Here is a 23046-nt window from a genome sequence, read left to right as displayed (position 1 = left end):
CAGCAGTAGGTGCTATAGCAGGACGGACTGCTCTCATTGGGTCACATGGTCTGATCTGGCTGTCACCTCTTTATCAGCATTATTTTGAGGCTGCTGCTAAAGGGCCTACTACTTTTACTGCTGGGATAAGATATTCAGGAAACTGTTCTCCTTGGTGCCCTGGGTATTCTGCATATTCAGTCCTCATCCTTGCATTTTTAACTGTAACCTGCAATAAATCATACTTGCGACTGGATCCTGAGTTTCTCGGTGTGCTTCTGGAACTGGAAACAGGGTGGGCAGCCTCTGAACAGATAAGGGGGACCCAGGTAATTTCCAGAGCTCCTTTTGGAGTCATCGCTACAGAAATTAAAAAAATACTGTAAGTTACAAGTTTGGGAATTCCATAAAGGATCCAGCAAGAACTTTTTTGCCTCAAGACTGCCTTAAACAACATTTTTGTTCAGATTTTAGGAAAGTGTATTTTTCTTTAGTCTAAGTATTATAGACATCTTTGTGTTGCGCTTCGTTGCCCGTCAGATAAAACTTTGTTCACAAGAACCCTAGACTATACACAACTTAAAAAAAAAAACTCTGCACTAATGGCCAGGGGTTATTGTCATTTATATTCATGCCAAGTACTGTGTCCCCCTTGCTCTGGGGAAGGCTTAATAGATAATCCTGATGGAGAGTTTCACAAAACCAGTTTATTATGCTCCAATGTTATTCTCATTACACTGTTTATCATTCCCCTGTTTATTTCCTTTTAAGAAGTTTTGAATGTAATTTTGCTATTTATTTTGCTTTATTTTATACAACTTGGAATGACTGGATTTCCTTGTACTTTTCTAATAAACATTTAGTGAAATCAAAACCTGTACTGACAAGAACATGCTGGTTGCTATCAGTGACATCTGAACGTGCAAGGTATCTAGCTGCATACAGGCTTCAAAAAATTTTGAAGCACCAAAAAGGAATAACAAACATTTTCAGAAAGAGATCAGCAATGGACACGTTTTCTATTCTCTGCACAGGATTCCCTTAATAGAAAAACTAGTATTATATATGACATATGCATAATTTAGTTATATGGTTATCTCTTTACAGGCAGGTCGATGCTGTGCTAAGATATTTAAAGGAGAAGTGCCATGCCACAAAAATCGGCATTATTGGTTTTTGCTGGGGAGGAATTGTTACTCATTATATTACGCTCAATTATCCTGAATTGAAAGCTGGAGTGGCATTCTATGGTAAGATTTTTCTTTAGTTCTGAAAAAAATATTATTTATATATACTCTTAAGAAACCAACAATAAAATACTTTAAATGGGCTACTGTTGTAATTCCTACACCGTTCACCTGATTGGATGTAAATACCCTCAAATTAAAGCTGACAGTCTGCAGTTAAAGCACATCTTGTTCGTTTCAAATCCATTGTGGTGGTGTATAGAGCCAAAAATGTTGGAATTGTGTCGATGTCCCAATATTTATGAACCTGACTGTGAATATGCCCAACAGTGTCAGGACAGACACATATAATATTATTATTATTATTATACAGGATTTATATAGCGCCAACAGTTTGCTCAGCGCTTTACAATATAAAGGGAGACAATACAGCAACAATACAGTTCAATACAAGAGGGTTAGGAGGGCCCTGCTCCTTGGAGCTTACAATCTAAGAGGGAAGGGCTGGTGGTTCAAAAGGTAATAACTATGGGGGATGAACTGATAGGAGGAATAGAAGATTCCGTTATTAGCTGAAGGCAGGATAGGCTTCCCTGAAGAGAGAGGTTTTCAGAGATCGCCTAAAGGTGGGAAGAGTAGGCGATAGTCATATTGATTGGGTAGAATGTTCCAGAGGATGGGGAAGCTCTGGAGAAGTTCTGGAGACAAGCATGGGAGGAGGAGACAAGGGAGCTAGAGAGCAGTTGTGGGAAGAGCGGAGAGAACGATTTGGGTGATATTTGGAGACAAGATTGGTGATGTAATTTTGGGCAGAATTATAAATGGCTTTATATGTTATTGTAAATGTTTTTAATTTTATTTACATTAATGGGGATGTTAAAATCTCCAAGAATAATAGTGGGTATTTCAGAGGAGAGAAAGTAGGGTTGCCAAGCAGAGAAGTCCTCAAGAAAGCGTTAAACCAGTCCAGGAGTCCTGTAGATCACTGCAATCCTCAAGGAAATGGGAGAAAAGAGCCAAATGCAGTGGGTCTCAAAAGAAGAGAAAGATAGAGAGGGAGGGTTAGGGAGGACTTGAAAGGTGCTCAGTATGGATAGAAGCAAACCAACTCCACCTCCTTTCCGAACACTGGGTCTGGGTGAGTGAGTCCACAGAAGGCCTCCATAGGAAATTGCTGCTGGAGAAGCAGAATCTGATGCTTGAAGCCAGGTTTCTGTAATTGCTAGTAGGTTAAGGGAGTGAGAGACAAAAAGGTCATGGACAGAGGTGAGCTTATTACAGACAGAGTGGCATTCCAGAGTGCACAAGAAAAAGGGAGGGTGGTTTTTAGGAGCATGGGGATTGAGATTAAATTGAGTGGATTGTGGCTATTCCTGGAGGAAGGAGGGTGCCTGGTGTGGAGGTGAGATACTGGGGGACCAGGGTTTGGGTGATATATCCCCAGAGGTTAGGAGAAGGAGGATGAGGAAAGTAACATGGAAGTGGGATGTATATGAGTGCACATGCCTTCCTGTCCTGGTGTTTGGGTCAGAAGGTGAGTAAAGTATTAGCAGACGGTGATGAGAGCAGCAGTAGTAAGATAGTAGAAGTGAGGGTGATAAGTATAAGCTTTGGAGTGGAGCAGAGGGGTAAAGAAATGAGATTTTGAGAACAGAGGATAGTAATATGAAAAGGAGTAGAGGGGGCATATTAAAATGTAGTTGGAGTGGGAGATGTTTCCCAGGCTGTTTGCTTGCAGTCCATCCAGCGTGCAGTAGAGTTCTTTTGTTGTATCATCCTGCTGCTTGAGGTATCCTGCTTTAGTTAAACTGCTGTGTTCAACTGCTGTTTTGCTTTCCAGCAGAAAATGCACTCACGCAGAACAATGCCCCGTCTGCAACTACCCCCCGTGTGTACACAAACAAAACAACATGCTGGGCTCACCAGGTAGGTGACCCTCATTCCCACCAACCTCACCAAACACAAGTAATCAAAAAAGAGGTATTTGCGGGACACAGTCTGAACACAGAAGCTATTCAAAAATATTGTTCCATGTTCCACACAGTCCTTGCAGTTCTGCATTGAAAACATCTAATGGCAAAACTGTAACCATAAAGCAAAAAAAACAAAAAAAAAACAAAGCGCACTAGTGGGTAATAACGTATTAACAATAACATTTTAAACATTTGCTATGTTTTTGAGGAGGAGCAGTAGGCAGAGGCACTACAGGCAGTGAAGCTTTGCTTTTTAAATGTAACCCAGCGCTTATCACAGCTTTACATTCTTCTGGTCCACCTCACCCTTGTGAGACTTAACAAAATGAGGGTGAGAGAAGAACCAGATGTTCTAGAGATCATATGGATTTGATTCACCTTCTGTCCAAGGTTAGCCTTGGAGAGAACCCTAAACTTTGCCTTTGGGCATCCTGCCTAACCTCCAGGTGGAAGACCCACATAAACAGGTGATTACAAGAGCCTTATTCCAAGCACGGAAAATAATTCTCAGACATTGGAAGTCAGTGGATCCACCCAGAGAGTGGCTCACTCAAATTGGTGATATGTTGCGTTTGGAAAAATATATCTATCAACACAGAAGGTGTCCTGGTAAATTCAATAATGTATGGTCCCCATGGCTAGACACACCTGGGTTATCCCCAACAGATTGTTTTATCACTACTGGTATGTTGAGTTGTTAGTATGCTGCCTTTGGTCATTACCCTAATAAAAGGCTACTGGACATATGAATAATTCTATGGATTTGAAGGTTGTTGATGCCTATCTTTGTAAATGCAATGTACTTGTTTTTGCCTATGTTTTTTTTTTTTTTTTTTCTTCAATAAAAGTTCTTTTTAGATAAAAAAAAAAAATTGCTATATGTCTACACATTTTTGGCCTATTGCAGTGTTCTGCTTTGCTTGCTGCCTATTCCAGTGCTTCATAACTGTTAAGATGCCACAAAGTTTCCCCATCTGTACTTTAGCTGACTATTTCTAATGCTTGAGACTATTGTTCTTCAGACAATACACTCTAATGTTCATTTAAAGATCCAACCTTTCAGCCTAACCAATCTGTTTGCATATTATCAAGTCACTGTACAATATTTGTGGCTATTGTCTCTGAGATAACATACACTAACATTTATTTTAGGCTAAAACTTACCTTTTTCTCTTCTGCTTACATTGCAGCCTTAACAAATTACTTCCTTACTCTTCAGCCTTTTCTGGCTATTGTCTATGAAATAACACTGTTTATTTCAAGATAAAAGCTGTCTTGTCTCTCCATCTTAAATTGTGGCCTTAATAAGCTGCTTACTTACTATTCTTCAAATTAAAAATATTTGTGGTCATTGTTTCTCAGATAATACATTCTAATGTTTATTGCAAGATAAAACCTGCATTGACTCTCCGTTTCACTGCAGCCTCACCTAGTTCCTTACATACTGTTCAGTCACTGTACAATATTTGTGGCTATTTTGTCTGAAATCCTGCTTTGTTTATTTCTGTTTGCTGCCTACTCAAACACATACCTGAAGCCTAAATTTTAAATAATATGAGAATAATTGGGTATATGGGAATGCAGATTTTGGACCAAAGTGCACAAAACACTTTGGGAAGTGTTTTTTGTGCACTCTCTTTTTCCATTTTATTGAACATTTAAGATGATACAGTGTGGTACTGCAAAAAAAAAAAAAAAAAAAAGAAAACCGCTCACAAACTATAAATTGAAACTTGCGCCACCGACCAAATTGTACAAAGCTGAGGGTTTTAGCTTTGTACACGTTCCCATAACTTAGATTTGTACAGACAACTACTTTGACCGGTTAGTTCAGGCCTATTACTGCTGGATAAATATTCAGATGTCAAATCCATACTACCTTAATTTTTTTCAAGTTGTATTGAATCAGATTGGGATATTGCTAATGCTGTGTTTGAGCCCAACAAGTAAAACAAATCTATTACGCATGCAATATATGTGATTACAGAAATGGTGTTACTGACGCCTTACATGAGAACTGTACTGTTCCGTAACACCACATACAACTTAAAGGCATCTTCCAGGCATGTAGTTAAAAGAATTGGTGGTTTTGGTGTGTCAACCTTGAAGTCACATACAAAGGAAGACTCTCCCCCCACTTTACTGTGTTTAAAAAATAACTATTTGGCATTGGTAAACCTCCCTTGTGCCAGTACCCAGCTCTCCATGCTCTTTGTTTGACATTCCCTTGGCTGTTAGCCTTGAAAATGGCCAGAATTGGTTTGCAAAATTTGCCTCTCCTTGGATTTGTATTTAATTTTGCAATTTTTGGAATTACGATATGTTGGATAAATGGCCCACAAACCAAGACCAGGACAATTTCCTCATCCCTAGTCTGAGTGTTAAGCAATCACATGGTTTTTGGCATCTTGGCAACAGGTTTTCTTATGGTGAAACTTTGTGTTGTCCCATAATGAGTTCTGTTTTAGATGAGAATTTTGTAGCCCTTCCACTTGGTCATACATCAATCTTCATGAGGGAAGTAGTTCTGTCTGCAAACTCTATATGGCAGCACAGTACTGTAAATGCAGTAGGTCAGCTATGTCTGAAGGTCAAACTATTGTTGAGTCTTATTGACACAGCTGCTATAGAGGTTAGCATTCATTTTTTACCAAAGTTTATTATTATTAATGATAGGAACAGCTGAACATGTGAATTGGTTATAGTAGATACACATACACTAAAACAATCTTATTTTCTTATTGTTTTAAAGAACATCACAACTGGCCTACAAACACTTGGTTAATTTAACAATAACAAATTAAAGAGATGTTCCCACAAAAAACTGAAGTATACCAATGATGAAATATCACAGATGTGTAAATGTCTGAAAATCAGACATGGCTATGCTGCCATGCATGTTAACAAATGTAATGAGCATTAACTTTCTTCCATGCTTTCACAACTGCCAAGATAGACTATGCATTGTGTACAATCCAATGCTCTTTTTTTATTTCAGGCCTAGTCCGCGAAGAAGGAGATAACTATGATTTGAAATGTCCAACTTTATTTATCTTTGGAGAATGTGATCCGCTTATACCACTTCAAAAGGCAAGTGTTGTCTGTATTATATATTAACTATGTATTGACAGAACACTCTACTGCTGTTTGATTTGTTGCAATAAAAGATAGAAATTGTTAGAATGACAGAAGCCCAGCCCAGAATGAGGCAACCTATATTTCACATTTTTTAGCAACTCAGGATCTGTTTGATGTTAGATTAGATTTGGTTATTTGTTAACTAAAGGCCTTGGTAGGCTAACGTGTCAAAATCAGCAGAGGTTTGTTAATACTAGCTAGTTTAATACAAAGGTCCCAATGCTGGGGCTTAGGAGATTAACCACTTCAAGTCCGAACACTTTCACCCCCTTCCTGTCCAGGCCAATTTTCAGCTTTCAGTGCTATCACACTTTGAATGACAATTGCGCTGTCATGCAACACTATACCCATTTGAATTTTTTTGCATTTTTTGAGACAAATAAAACTTTATTTTGGTGGTATTTATTCACCACTGGAATTTTTTTTGCTATTTAAATGAAAAAGTCCAAACATTTTGAAAAGTGTTTTTTTTATAAAATTTTGCACATAAATATTCTTTCTTCATAAATATTGGCAAAAATGTATTCAGCTATCTTTTTAGTAAAAAGAAAAAAAAATTTAGTATATAACCAAAAATTATAATTTTTCAAAAAAAAGTTTCCTTTTTTTATTTTATTTTTATATATTATTTGTTTTTTTGTTTTTTTTAACATACCGTCACCCTAGCAGTACAGTGTCACCATAGTGACACTGTACTACTTGTGGGGGGTGATGATTTTTTTTTTTTTCTTTTTTTACACTGATTCCTTTTACACCAATAAAGTCTGTAAAAGCAATCATTTCTCCTTCTCTCTGGCTGCATTCTTGCAGCCATTGAGAAATACTGTGAGTGCTGTGATTGGTCACAGCTTGTCACATGGTACAAGGCTGTTGTGAATAGCCTTGTACCATGTGACCTCTGTGATCATTCAAAGATTTCACAAGTAGTAAGCAATGATGTCAGGAAGAGACATCTTGTGTACTTCTATTCATGTGATCACTGATTGGCCAATCAGGGATCACATGAATCGGGACCTCACACAGAGGTCTTGTACAGCGATCGGTGTTCCGCTGTGTCATCCGGACACAGTGGGCATCGGGTCGCAGTGCCGCGCGCTCCCAAGGAGCGCGCACAGGCAGTGAATGCGGGGGCCGTTTATAAACGGCAGCCTGCTTCGGCACTGCTCCCGTGCAGCCCATGTACATAAACCCATGTACAGTGATTAAAGATAAGTACATGAAAGCCAAAGTGTGGTTTAGATGTTAAGGGATCGGTACAGACCAACAGAGATAATGTCACCAGAAGAAGGCAGGTGTCCATCAGCAAGGTGCTTGCTCTGAAGATTTTTATGAGAGCCTCTTATGGTGATGCAGACTTATTGCAGCCAAGCGACTCCTATAGTGTGGCCCTTGATATTCCATAACTGGTGAAAGCTGGGAGCACATATGGGAAATGGTGGAAACTGGAAATGAAATGAAGAAATAATTAAGGTAAAATGGTGCAAGGAGATAGGAGAGACCAACAAAAGGCAACTGCCAGTTGCAACAACTGCCAAAAAAACACTAGATTCAGTGGCAATAAATAATAAATGCCAGATTGGGTACTCAGGAATAGAACAAAATACACTAGACAGTGGTGACAACATAAATATGACAAGCAGGGACAGGGGATATGAGTTGAGTAGAAAAAAACGAAGGTGATAAAGTACTGTAGATTCTGTTACGGGAATTGTAGTTACACCTTTTAAGCAATTGTACTCATCATGAATTTTATGTTGCTGTGTAGCAGGGAAACCTGAGTAACTTGAAAGTAAAGTAAAAGGAAACCTCATGTAAAGGTTTGTTTTAGTCCTTTGATAGTTTAGTAAGGAACAGCAAGGGGTGGCAAAGAATGGCCCCAATATAGAGTACTTACCCATTAGCCTGAAGTAGCCCCCCACTGCTGCTGCACACTAAACTGTAGTGGCAGTGGGGGAAGGGGGGAGCAGCGCCTTCTTTTCATTAACTTTATTTGAAGTGCACAGAACTAACACTGCATTCATGTCATTTCACAGCAGCTCGGTGTGCTGCCCTGTTGTACAATGACATATGAACCTGTCCTGTGCGTTGCGATAAAATGCAGCATTTCTACATTTTATCACAGTTCACTTCAATAAAGCTTTGGGCTGCATTGCAGTGTGAATAAGGCACATATACAACAATTTGTTTCCTGTGTGTCCTGGCAGTGACTGTTTATAATAACAAATTTTGCATGCAACCTTGTTCAATGCAGTCTTGTATTGTTATTAATATACAGGATTCGTCTAGCACCAATAGTTTGTGCAGTGCCTGAAAAAAAAAATTACATCATTTACAAAAAAAATTCAATAGAGTTCCAAGGGCTTTGCTTAAGCGAACTTACGATCTAAAGCATGGTACACACTACAAGTTTTTGTTTTTTTTTTGTGTTTTTTTTTCATTTAACCCAGCGGCTGAATGACAGCTCAAGAGGAGCCGCTGTACTAACTTTCCAATGTTAGTACAGTGATCTCCCCTGTTACACTACTGTGTTCTGACAGTGGGGGATGCCCCCCCCCCCTCCCCGCCAGAACACTTTGGTCAGGCCACTATGGTCAGCCAATGGCTGCAAGTTCTGATTGGGAGCCAATCCGCAGATCTTTTTTCGGTCATGCCACTTCCATAAAAAACAGAATACAATATCAACCTAAATGTCCAAATTTGAAAAGCTTCTCTTTGGATTTTTATATAGATATATAATAATAAATATATATTTAGGTTATTAAGTATGTCTGGGAGCAGTGTTAAATTCACTAATGTCAACAATTGTTATCCTAAATAATGTTAGATATACCAATCCAATCATTTTTATCTTAAATTATGTATGTTGTGTTCTAGGTTGAATCACTGGATCAAAAGCTAAAAGAGCATTCAAAGGTTGACTATAAAGTAAAGGTATACCCAAAACAAATTCATGGTTTTGCACATCGGAAAAAAGAAGAGATTAGCCCTGAAGATAAACCTTACATTTTAGAAGCAAGGAAAGACATGCTGGACTGGCTGAACAAATATTTTAACTAATTGTCATAACTGTTTGCAGACACTTGATATGTTTGTATAGAATCAGTCAATCAAAGCAGAGATACCATGATGATCAAGTGTATTTTTCAAGAGTATTTATTCTGATAAAGAATAATGAAAATACATAAGTGAAATATTTTCTTTTAAAACAATCATGTTCAATCACGATATTCATGGATCTGGCTCACTATGTTCTCCGTACAAAAGCAACTTTTGGTCTAATATCTTGATGAAGCAGTGGCTAAATAATGACAAATATTACTACAAAAAAAGAAAGGCAACCAGAAAATCAATGTGATATTAATAAATAAACAATACTGAAAATAGAATGTTGTATAATAAAGATTTTGTTTTGCAGAGCATTCTTGTTCAGTCATATGATTTTCATGGATCTAGCTCATTCATTTTCCCTGGACACAAAGAATGTTTAGTCTGGTGTCTTGATGCAGCAGTTGCTAAAGCTGAAGCAAATATTATTAATACACTTCTAATAATTATACAAGAAGGAATTGCATCTAGTCAATAAGTCATAAATCGAAATAAAAAGGTGTTTTGAAATATACATCAGAAGGCAGTAATTTAAAACTAGAAAGTATAAATGTGATGTTCCTGACTAGCAAAGATGTGTTTATCGCAAGAACAGAATTTAAAATCCTTAGCCCAGGAAAATAGTAAGATGTCATTTTTGTACTTACTGTAAAATTCCTGTCTTGGAGTCCGTTAAAGGACACAGAAACGGTATACTGCCATGGGTTATATACTAGCTTTGCCTTAAGTGGAATGGACACCAAGCCAAATAAACAACAGTAGTCCAGCCCTTCCATACCAGCCAATTTTAGGTATGCAGAATGAGGAAAATAATGACTATACACATATAAGAGGGAGCTGTATCCTTCATTCAAAAAAGATTTTACGGTAAGTAAAAACTTTTTTACTCTATTATCCCATACGGGACACCGGAACAATATATTACCAAGAGAAGTTGGCACAAACAGGGATAGCTTCTTTGATTTGACAGAAGTTTACTTTGAAACCAAAAGTTTCAGGTTCAGAATATACGGTAGAGGAGGGGATGTAACTAGCTATGTCATATTTTATACAGTAAGGGCATGAACTAGGAAATCGCTATCAACTGCCTCTGGAAAGGGAAACAAAAGCCAAGACTTGACCCTAGCTAGTACTCAGTACCAGCTGGATGCTGGACTCACACCTAAAACAGACTTGCCAAGTTCTGTGGTACACCTTATGGGAAGTAGACTCACCTGCCAATTGTATAGTTGTGATAATCAAGTCTCCAGCAGGCCACTGCTGTGAACGTGTCTGACCAAACAATCAGTAACAGACTTCATGAGGGTGACCTGAGGGCCCAACGTCCTCTAGTGGGTCTTGTTCTCACTTCCTGGCACCACAGAGCTCGATTGGCATTTGCCATTGAACACTAGAATTGGCAGGTCCTCCACTGGCGCCCTGTGCTTTTCACAGATGAGAGCAAGTTCTTCCTGAGCACATGTGACAGACATGAAAGGGTCTGCAGAAGCCATGGAGAACGTTAGGCTGCCTGTAACATTGTTCAGCATGACTGTGTTGGTGGTGGGTCAGTGATGATCTGGGGAGGCATATCCATGGAGGGAGACCCAAACCTCTACAGGCTAGACAATGGCACCCTGACTGCCATTATCGGGATGAAATCCTTGGACCCATTGTCAGACCCTACGCTGGTGCAGTGAGTCCTGGGTTCCTCCTGGTGCATGAAAATGCCCAACCTCATGTGGCAAGAGTATGCAGGCAGTTCCTGGAGGATGAAGGAATTGATCCCATTGAATGGCCCACACTCTCGCCTGACCTAAATCCAATAGAACACCTTGGGGATATCATGTTTCGGTCCATCCACCACTGCCAGGTTGCACCTCAGACTGTCCAGGAGCTCACTGATGTCCGCCCTGGTCCAGATCTGGGAGGAAATACCCCAGGACACCATGGGGTTTATTTACTAAAGCTGGAGAGTCCAAAATCGGACTCCCTTCTGCATAGAAACCAATCAGCTTCTAACCTCAGCTTGTTCAATGAAGCTTTGGCAATGAAACCTGGAAGCTGATTGGTTTCTATGCAGAAGGGAGTCTGATTTTGGACTCTCCAGCTTTAGTAAATAAATCCCCATCTGTTGTCTCATTAGGAGCATGCCCCAGCATTGTCAGGCATGCATAAAAGAATGTTTGCCATTCACAGCTTATCCCTGCTGTCTCAAAGGGAGCCTGTCTTATAGACTTTTTATAATATTAATGTCCAACACTTGAGGTGAACGTGTGTCCACACGGAGGTAGTGATGATGTTTAGAAGTATGATTTCACACATTTGAAGAGTGCTTGAACAAAGTTTGAATACATAAAGATATTTTCCAATCGTGAAGTGCTCCAGTATACACTGTATGTTCAAAAAAACCAAATGTCCACAGGGGAGGTCTCTTTTAAAATAAAAAATATTTCATGATTAAATAATTTGTGGATGATTTTGATTTATGTGATTGTTATAGCGTGGTATACCGTATTTTTTTCTAAATAAGACGCACTTTTTTCCCCCCAAAAAATTGAAAATGTCTGTGCGTCTTATGGAGCGGCCAACTCGGTATTTCCCCCGTGTTTGAATACCGGGCTGGCTGCTCGGATCTTCTCTGCAGACCTCCAGCGGTCCTACCTGTTCCTTGGTCCAGCGGTGTCCTCAGTTTTCTCTCCCCGGTGCCGGCATCTGGCAGTGACAGCTTGCAGCTTCACAGCCGGGTGCCCACTGCACATGCACGAGAAGCGTGTCTGCAGACTCTGGTCATCTCTTGTACTATGTCTGCAGTCTCTGATCATCTCCTGTACTATGTCTGCAGTCTCTGGTCATCTCCTGTAGTATGTTCGCAGTCTCTGGTCATCTTCTGTACTGTGTCCGCAGTCTCTGGTCATCTCCTGTACTATGTCTGCAGTCCATTGGTTCAGAATATTTTTTTTTCCTCCTCTAAAATCTTGGTGCGTCTTATGGTCAGGTGCGTCTTATGGAGCAAAAAATATGGTAATTGTAGATTCACTGAGCGCAGTATATTTTATTTTTTTTATATTTTGGAAGGGGTTTTGTCCACTTCTGCAGGTTTTTGTAGTTTTTCAAGTTGGGCGAGCGCAAGAGTACCTCTTAAGATAAATGTACAGACCTGTTGACTCATTTTTCCTTTTTTAAATATGGCCCCCCATGTGCCCACATGGGCGATGCCATCTGTCTAGAAGTTGCTATGATTTGGCTTTGTGAATCAGGAAATAAACCCCTTTGGACTTTGAATCTGGGAGGCCACAGTGATAAGTATTCAGGTAATATTGGTTTTGGAATTTAGGGGTCTTAACATCCTTGAAATGTGTTTCTTGTGGAAAAAAAACCCTTGCACCTTAAAGCATTTTATCTCATGCTAGATGATAGATCTCAGGGGTATTCAATCACTTTGCATTTAGAGAGATGAGTTTGGAAGGGGGTATGTGATGAAGCTTTAGTCGCTCTAGACAAGCAAGAGCAGGACAAAATAGGTGGCCAAAAGAGACAGAACCAAGGGAAATAGAAGTGGAGGTGTAGGTGGTGGTGGGGTAAAAGTGGGAAAGAGAAGGTAGGGTGAAAGTGAGGTCAGGTCAGGTGGGAAGGGAAAGCTGCAGGGGGATACTAGTAAGAGTGAAAAGCTGAGAGGTAGGGTTGGGGTATCAAACTGGCGGCCCTCCCAGCTGTTGCGAAACTACAAGTCCCATCATACCTTTGCCTTTGGGAGTCATGCTTGTAACTGTCAATCTTGCAATGCCTCATGGGACTTGTAGTTTGGTAGCAGCCGGAGGGCTGCCAGTTTGACACCTGTGGGTTAGAGGAATCCGCTTGTATAGCTACCATAAAGGCAGGTTCACACTAGAACATTGAGCGGGGAATTCCATGCATGTTTCCTACATCGCAGGAGAATGCACTGCCCTTGCTATCTTCTTGCGGGTGTCAATGAATTGTTAATGGCCCTCCAAATGCAGATTGCATACACAGTGCACGTGCAAGCACCAAATCACATGGTACCGCAGTACCATGAGGTTTGGGGCAGTGAGTTTTGAAGGAGTAGTGCATGCACTACTTTTTCCATGGCTCGGTGTGTTTTGCGACCCACTCCAATGAATTGGCTGTCAAAATGCATCGCACAGGTATGCGCACATTCCTGTGCAATCCCATTGAGATTCGGACCTAGGGGTTTATATGAGTAGATAGGAAAATGTTGCTGCTGGGATCATCAATAGTTATTTCTATCATCTGTTGTAACTCACAGTGCAACAAGCAAAAGTATTATTATTAGTACATGTAGTGAAGTCTACAGATAATATACAGTGGTGGTCAGTAACCAGTACATCTCGGCCAGGTGACAGGTAGATCACGGTCAGGGCTTTCAGACCCGACATCCCACAGCATCAAACAGAGTGCAATGCTGAGGGACTACTTGTAAAGTAGGGTTGCCACCTCATCCCTTTAAACCCGAACACGTATTAATTACACAGGTTCTATGGCTGGTTAAGGTGGTAATTAAACTCACTTAGTGCCTTATCTGCATTAAATTAGCCTCAGAACCTGTGTGAATAATATGTGTTCGGGCCTAAAGGGATGAGATGTACTAGGGAGCAAGAGCCACATAAGCCGATGTCTCCTCTGTAGTGCTGGCTCCTATGCCCTGTCATGGTTGGTGGGTGTAGCATCTGCCAAGCATGACCCATTCAAATGAAGCCTGCAGCCTTGTGCAGTACAGCAAACAAGGGGTTAAACAGACAGTGATGTGTTGCTTTCTCACCAATTGCTTTAACCCTTTGGACCCTCCAGAAGCATGCGGTTGCAGGGTGCTTGCTGAGTGGCCCCATTTACTTGAATAGGTCATGATTGGCAGGTGGTAGTACCCTCCAATAGCAACAGGGGGTTTCATTCCTGCTGTGAAAACCTTTGGCTGCTGCCTCACCAGTTAAAGATGGTAGGGATTGGGGTAGTAAAACTGCATCTCAACCGCAGGGTTTTACCACCACCCAACTTTACGGGTAATCGGCATTACTCAGAGGGGACATCTACACTGATCATCAGGGCACTGATGATCAGTGTAGCCCCATCGATGCCACCTGTCAGTGCACATCAATGCCACATATCAGTGCCTACCAGTGCATATCAATGCCATATATCAGTTCCCATCTGAGCTGCCTTTCAGTGCCACCTAGCAATGCCAGTCAGTGCTGCCTATGAGTGCTGCCAATCAGTGCCTGTCAGTGCTGCTTAACAATTCCAGTCATTGCCGCCTAACAGTGCCAGTCAGTGCTGCCGATCAGTGCCATATATTACTACTGCCTTTCAGTGCCCATCAGTGATGCCTGTCAATGCCCATCTGTGCCACCTACCAGTGCCTCCTCATCAGTGCAGCCTATCAGTGCCCATCACTGCAGCCTCATTAGAGCACATCAGTGAAGGCTAAAAATTACTCATTTACAAAATTTTATAACAGAAACCAAGAAAAATAAAAGTTTCTCAAAATTTTCAGTTGTTTTTGGTTTGTCTCATAAACATCATTTCATATGGGTACAGTGTTGCATTCAAAGTGCGACAGCACTGAAAACTGAAAATTGGCCTGGGCAGGAAGGGGGTGAAAGTGCCCGGTAGACAAATGGTTAAGGTTGCCTACCCCTGACATATAGTATATAAACTGGTATTTTTTAAACCATATGGGGCTAGGGTTGCCACTACATCCTTTTAAAATAGAATACATATGAATTACACAGGTTCTGCAGCTAATTTAATACAGATAAGGCACCATGTGAGTTTAATTACCACCACAGAACCTGTGTAACTAATATGTGTTCGGTTTTAAAGGGATGAGGTGGCACCCTATATGGGGCCCTTTTCTCTCTTCTTTCCATCCATCTGCGGTTTAAGAATTTAAATTAAACGAAGCCAGAGATTATTTTATTTATTTCAGGTACTTATATAGCACCGTCCATTTACGCAGCGCTTTACACATATACAGTTGTGTTCAAAATAATAGCAGTGTGTTGAAAAAAGTGAATAAAGCGCAAAATCCTTCTAATAGCTTTTATTTCCATACACACAAATGCATTGGGAACACTACACATTCTATTCCAAATCAAAACATGAAGAGAAATATATAAAAAAAATAGCAGTGTTTGTATTCTTCTTTACAAACTCAAACATGCACTATATAAACTGAAAAATGTTTGAAGATTTTGCTTTCCTTTGAATCACTTAATGAATATTTAGTTGTATAAGCACTGTTTCTGAGAACTGCTGTACATCTGTGTTGCATGGAGTCAACCAACTTCTGGCACCTGTGAACAGGTATTCCAGCCCAGGATGATTGGACTACATTCCATAGTCCTCTATTTCTTGGTTTTGCCTCAGAAACTGCATTTTTGATGTCACCCCACAAGTTTTCTATTGGATTAAGATCCGGGGATTGGGCTGGCCACTCAATAATGTCAATCTTGTTGGTCTGGAACCAAGATGTTGCACGTTTACTGGTGTGTTTGGGGTCGTTGTCTTGTTGGAACACCCATTTCAAGGGCATTTCCTCTTCAGCATAAGGCAGCATGACCTCTTCAAGTATTCTGATGTATTCAAACTGATCCATGCTCCCTGGTATGCGATAAATAGGCCCAACACCGTAGTATGAGAAACATCCCCATATCATGATGGTTGCACAACCATGCTTCACTGTCTTCACTGTGGCTTGAATTCAGTGTTTGGGGTCGTCTGACAAACTGTCTCCGGCCACTAGACCCAAAAAGAACAATCTTACTTTCATCAGTCCACAAAATGTTGCGCCATTTCTCTTTAGGCCAGTCAATGTGCTCTTTGGCAAATTGTAACCTCTTCAGCACGTCTTTTTTTCAACAGTGGGACTTTGCGGGGGCTTCTTGCAGATAGCTTGGCTTCACATAGGTGTCTTCTAATTGTAACAGTACTCACAGGTAACTTTAGAGCTTCTTTGATCTTCCTGGAGCTGATTGTTGACTGAGTCCTTGCCATTTTGGCTATTCTTCTATCCATTCGATTGGTAGTTTTTCGCTTTCTTCCACGTCTTTCAGGTTTTGGTTGCCATTTTAAAGCATTTGCGATCATTTTAGCTGAGCAGCCTATCATTTTCTGCACTTCTTTATATGTTTTCCCCTCTCCAATCAACTTTTTAATCAAGGTACGCTGTTCTTCTGAACAATGTCTGGAACGACCCATTTTCCTCAGAATTTCAGAGAGAAATGCACTGTAACCAGCATGTACAACATTTGCTGCCTTCCTTCCTTAAATAAGGGCAATAATTGCCACCTGTTTTTCAAAGAATGAATGACCTCACTAATAGAACTCCACACTGCTATTATTTTGAACATGCCCCTTTCAATTAGTGATTCAATTACACAGAATCAGCAGCATCCATGTCATGACTGTTGGGTCTGTTGGATTTCTATTACTCTACTACACCTGCTAGTAAATTATTTGCCATCTAGAAATATCATTTCTACCAAACACAGTGGTTGATCAGGTTAGTGATGTCTGACTGCTATTATTTTGAAAACTGTATATATTGTACATTCACATCAGTCCCTAACCCTCAAGGGACGTACAATCTAAGGTCCCTATCTCACATTCATACATACACATACTAAGGCCAATTTAGACAGGAGCGAATTAACCTACCAGCATGTCTTTGGAGTGTGGGAGGAAACCAGAGTACCCGGAGGAACCCCACACAGGCACACGGAGAACATGCAAACTCCAGGCAGGTGGTGCTGTGGCTGGGATTCGAACCGATGACCCTAGTGCTGCCAGGCGGAAGTGCTAACCATTTAGCTACTGTGCTGCCCCCCATGTTGTCATCCTGTTCATAAAAGCTACTCTTCTTTATGCAATTGTGTAGCTAACAACTTCAAGAAATGTGTCCAACAGAGCAGTAAACCAGCTACCCCAATGCACCGGGCTAACATTAGCCCCCAACTAGCTGAGGAAGAGTAAACATAACATATTGACATGCAGGGCTGGCAATGGAGGGGGACCATCGGTCCTCCTGTAGGAAAACAGGGGGATGTGTCAGGACTGAGAGTGGGCCACTTCCCAGGTCTGTCGTAATGCACAGGTACCTGTGGGAACTGTCCAGGGGCCCCAAGTGCATGGGGGACCCTTGCAGTTTCCTGCCCTCAGTTCCTCCGCTTTCAGTTCAGGTCACTTTAATTATTGCGCCTCACATCAGCCACTATTTCCTCCTGTTCCCTTTCATCCTCACACAGCTCCATCCATCTCTCAGATCATTGTTAATCCTCCCTCTCTTCTCCCAGCCTAGCAGTCCTGCTAATTCACAACCTCATTTCCCAAACAGCTGAAATTCTCTTCCTGACACTTCCTCACCCCGTGTGGCAGGCACTTCACCTTCACACAGATGTGTATGTGTCCCCTTGTACAAAAACACTGCAAATGGCTGGAGTTCCCCACCCTGCATACCTCCAACACTGTCTGTATTATTCAGTGGAGATCATTCCCTCTCTCCCAGCCAGCCCTGTCTAAGCCCAGGTTCACATATATGCGGTGTGGTATATCGCATGTGATTCGCACAGGATCCATACCACATTTCTGTACAAATCACATGCAATTTGTGTGCGCTGCAATTGGAGCTGTACATTTTGTATGGCTCTAATCACACCGCACCCGCACCAAAAAGGTGCTGGACCCTTTTTTGGGTCCGCAATAGAATCGGATTGCATGGGTATTCACACCTATGCGATCCGATTCTGTACATCGCAACGCGTTTTGGAGACCAATTTCGGGGTGTTGTTAACATACACACCTGCATCGGTTCGCATGAACGGGGTGCGATTCTGATGCGGTGCGGAATTTGCACAGAACACACTGCGAATTCCGCATCACATCAGTGTAAACCAGGGCTAAAACTTGAGAGTGCAAAATCTGGTGCAGCTCTGCAAAGAAACGATTCAGCTTCCAGTTTTTCTTTTGTTAAAGTTTATCCACTTGCCTACCGGCCACTTTTACCCCCTTCCTGCTCAGGCCATTTCAGCTTTCAGTGCTCTTACACTTTGAATGACAATTGAGTAGTCATGCAACATTGTACCCATATGAACTTTTTTGCATTTTTTCCACACACATAGAGCTTTCTTTTGGTGGTATTGAATCTCTTGGCGCCGGCCGCACGCAAATGTGCGGCTTCCCAGTGTCTGGGCCTTGACACCGAGCGGCCACACATTTGCGCACAATTAAGAAAAACATATGTGCTCAAAGCACGCGCCCTGCGTGCTCCCAGCACACATGTCCGGTACTCACGGAAAGGTACGGATCTCCTCTTTTGATCGGTACCTTTCCTGATCATGTGACCGCCGTGACAGCAAATCACGGTGATCACATGGCCCTAAAACCTCGCCCCGCCTCCTGGCTTCTAAAACCCTTAAAGGGCCGGGAGGCGCTGGTGCCAAAGGGTTAATCACCACTGGGTGTTTTATTTTTTTCACTATAAACAAAAAAAAGAGCAAAAAAGTTGAAAAAAAAAAGTTTTTCTTTGTTTCTAATATACAATTTTGCAAACAGGTAATTTTTCTCCTTCACTGATGTGAGTTGATGAGGCTGCACTGATAGGCAACACTGATGGGCACTGATAGTACTGATTGGCACTGATGAGGTGGCACAGATAGGTGGCACTGATAGGCTGCACTGATGAAATGGCATTGATGAGGAGGCACTGATGATGCTGCATTGATATGCAGCAATGATGGGCACTGATAGGCAGCAATGATGGGCACTGATTTTTATGCATTCCAGTTAATTTTTTCCCCCATCTTTCTCTGCAATTTAAATAGGGACATGTGCATTCCATTGTGGTTTTGGTGCATTTTGGTGTGTTCCAGTGTGTTTTTGATGTGTTCCAGTACAGATCCGTGCAGAAAAAATGAAGCATGTGCGATTTTTTTTCTGCAACCGGAACACACTGAAACTGCAAGCACTGATGTCAAGTATGACATTGACAATCATATAATCTACTTTCTGTGCATTTTGGATGCATAAAAAAAGCTAGTGAACGCATGTAGTGTGAACTGACTCTGACTTCCTCTTTACACTTCAATGACAAAACTAAAAAGGATAGTCATTGCTCCCAGTCTGGCCATCAAGCTAATTATGTACTGATCATTGTACTGAAAGTCCTTTTGTTTATCTTGTACCTACAGGTAATAAGGTTTACCTATAGGTACTGAAAATATCTCCTGAACGTGCAGCATTTAGGAGATACAGTATTTACTTATGTAGAAACCAGAGACATCACTGGCGGCATACCATCCTTTGCGAGAGCTGTGCTGCGGCCATGACTCCATGCATGCGCAGGAATGACATCATTGCGGCTCAGTCATTCAAACGACCAGAGCAGGGGCGGACTGACAACTCATAGGGCCCCCGGGCAATAGGGGATCATGGGGCCCCTGTGTCCTCACCCAGACTCAAACCACACCCAAAAATACCTATGAAAGGTACATGGGACATCTCATGGGGCCCCCTACTGACCCCGGGACCTCGGGCAGTGCCCGAGTTCCCCAATGGTCAGTCCGCCCCTGGACCAGAGCCCGGAAGCTCTGTCAGCAGTGACAGCACACCACTGGAGGCCTTCATTTTAAGGTAATTTTCACATAATGTGCTAGAATGCAATGCATATCTGCATATTATAACATTACCTTGCAGGAGCAAAGCCTTTTTTTTCCCTTTCAATACTTTCCTACTGCTGTAATGTTCTGGGTAGTTCCATAATACATTGCTATAAACCGGTAAATGAAACAGTGATACAAAAAATAGAGCTATAGCACCACACAGTGTCTATGTGTAAGACTTACAAATGTATTGTCAGTAAGATAATGCTGTTGAATTGAACAGTAAAAAATAAAAATAAATGGACTTTTAACCACTTGACCTCCGGAAGATTTACCGCCCTTCAAGGCCAGGTCATTTGTTTCTTAACTGGTAATTGCGCTGTCATGCAACACTGTACCTAAATTAAATTTGTACAATTTTTTAAAACACAAATAGAGCTTTCTTTTGGTGGTATTTCATCACCACTGGGTTTTTTATTTTTTGCGATATAAACAAAAGGAAAACTGGAAATTTTGGGATTTTCTCATTTCTGTTATAAAAAATATCCAATAAACTCAAATTTCAACATAAATTTCCACTTTGCTATAATACAACTAACAGTTGACCGTGGAATATGTAGTAGCAAGGAAATTTCATGGATGAAATTATTGCACAGGTGGCAACCTATCGTGGTACCATGCTAGAATTCACTGAGCTCCTGAGAGTGATCCATTCTTTCACAAATGTTTGTAGAAGCGGTCTGCATGCCTAGGTGCTTGATTTTGTACACCTGTGGTCATGGAGGTGATTGGAACACCTGACACCTGAATCCAATGATTTGGAGGGGTGTCCCAATACTTTTGGCAATATAGTGTATGATGCTCTTTTTTTATGCAGCCTGTGGGCTGCGTAAATAAAGAGAAGAAATATCTGCCAGAAACATGCGTGTTAGCACGCTCCTGGGGCTCCAGGTCTCATCTCTAACATATATGCATCCCTAAATGGTTGATCATCATCAACATCCCTCTCTTATATGTCTCAAAAGGAATTGGACCTACAGTCCCACTTGGTTTTTGAAGGACTGGAGTAAGGCTTGCAAATTAGTTGCTAAATGCTCCTTTAACATAAATACACTTGAAACGGCATACAAGGTTCTACTTATGTCAGGGGCGTACTGACCATTTGGAAACTTGGGCACAGCCCGAGGGCTCGGGGTCAGTAGAGGGCCCCATGAGATGCCCCTGATACCTTTTTTCATAGGCTTTTTTGAGTTTGGGCAAGGACACAGGGGCCCCATGATCCCCTATTGCCCCATAAGTTGTCGGTCCGCAGCCGGAGTTGCACATGCTTACACTGGAAGTAGTGACATGTGCTTCCGTAACTCTGGACAGCAGGGGGACGTTTTGTATGCCTGGTGGTGGTATCCAAGACTATTGCAGTTTTCGTCCAGGGTTTCTGGCCTGCTGCAGACCCACTTCCATCTCACGGTTTGCAGGGACACAACGTTGGCCCTCTTACATGACCCAATTACCTGACTTATAGGCATCACAGCAAAAATAGTTTTCATATAAATTTGTTTCAGCTAAACAGATCATAGCGCAAGCCTGGAAGACCCAATGTGGGCTTTTCAGGGAGTAAAGACAAGATTAACCACAATGATGCCCCATGAGCAAATGTCCAGTATTTTGAATGACTTCCACGCTATATTTCTTAAGGTCTGGGAACCTTGGATCTCATATGAGTTTCCTTCACTCCACTCTGCATGCCTAGGCTTCTACTGACTACCCCTTTTGGGGCTCTCGAGTCCGAGTTCCCTGCTCCGTCTTTCCTTTCTTGACTATGATCCTTTTTCTTTCCCTTCCTTTTTCATTCTAGTCTTTTCTGGTTTATGCTCTTGCAGTTAATGCTCCATGGGATAAGTTGCAGGAGGAGAGCCTTCCCTTTGATGTCTGTGAGTACATTTTGAGACATGGCTTTATCACACTCTTAGCCAGGGGCGGACTGACAACTCATGGGGACCCCGGGCAATAGGGGATCATGGGGCCCCTGTGTCCTTGCCCAAACTCAAAAAAGCCTATGAAAAAGGTACCAGGGGCATCTCATGGGAGCCCCCTACTGACCCTGGGCACTCAGGCAGTGCCCGAGTTTCCAAATGGTCAGCCCGCCCCTGCTCTTAGCTTACTGGTATCCCAATGTTTCAGAATCCTTCTATTTTGATATTCTTGACTGTAGTTGTTATTGATCAATCTATATTGGTTGTGTATTACACAGACCCTGTGCGGGCGACTCAAATGCTTATCTTTATTGTGGTATGTCTATTGTTAAACCCAATAAACATATTGAAACAAAATATCTGCCAGAAAATGTGTGCGGTATGCCAACCATTAGAATATGCCGCCCTGCATCCACCCACTTCTAATGTTGGGCATACATGAAATGTTCTTTTTTTTCATTCAGCCCATGGGCTGAATAAAAAAAAAGAACCTAACAGAGTCCTCCATTCACATCGATCGAGTGAGATAGGAGTGATCCACCCACTGACCATCCCAGGCCCCAATGCTTGGGTATATATGTTCTTTTTTTAACTGCAAATGATAAATCTTATCCAGCAGCGGTGCACGCACTGATGTATATTCTGAAGTACATCCTGTTGCTGTCAGAATAAACAGATTGGTGCTGCAGCTAAATAGCGTTACTGCAAAGAAAACAACAACGATTAGCAATAGAACAGTAACAACAGAACAGTAACGCAATAAAATGACAACTATTTTTGGCTTTTTATTTTTTTTTTACTTTAGGTTCTCTCAAAATGCGATAGCCAGTTTCCTGACTACTGAACATCTTTTGAGACCCTGTGTAAATATGTACCCTAGACTATGCCGTGCTGTACCCTGTACTAATACTCCACTAGTGTGTGGCAGCGAGGGAAGCAGTCGTTGAGGCAGAGACCAGGTTAGCCAGGACAGAAGGGACAGGTGTCATCTCTAATTTTGTCTCTTCTACAGACACTACATCTTTTTTGGGGTGACTTTTGGGTTGAGGTACCAGGAATGGAATCAGGAAAATGCCTC

At 41.6% G+C, this 23046-nt stretch overlaps 1 protein-coding gene across 8 annotated transcripts in view; it reads left to right on the top strand.

Moving 5' to 3' along the window:
• The window catches only part of CMBL (carboxymethylenebutenolidase homolog), a 40347-nt gene extending 30653 nt beyond the window's left edge, over window positions 1-9694 (top strand). For all 8 annotated transcript variants that reach the window (XM_089672528.1, XM_089672525.1, XM_089672524.1 and 5 more), the window contains 3 exons: window positions 1087-1229; window positions 6138-6229; window positions 9152-9694. In XM_089672528.1, the coding sequence (XP_089528654.1) occupies window positions 1087-1229; window positions 6138-6229; window positions 9152-9334 (418 nt within the window). In that variant the 3' untranslated portion in view covers window positions 9335-9694. The remainder of the gene's footprint in view (window positions 1-1086; window positions 1230-6137; window positions 6230-9151) is intronic.
• Window positions 9695-23046: the final 13352 nt, after the last annotated feature.

Source organism: Staurois parvus, unplaced genomic scaffold (assembly GCF_062004578.1).
Source record: "Staurois parvus isolate SC_StPar_1 unplaced genomic scaffold, SC_StPar_1.0 ptg000130l, whole genome shotgun sequence".
Taxonomy (NCBI): domain Eukaryota; kingdom Metazoa; phylum Chordata; class Amphibia; order Anura; family Ranidae; genus Staurois; species Staurois parvus.
This window is presented reverse-complemented; position numbering and strand designations above follow the sequence as displayed.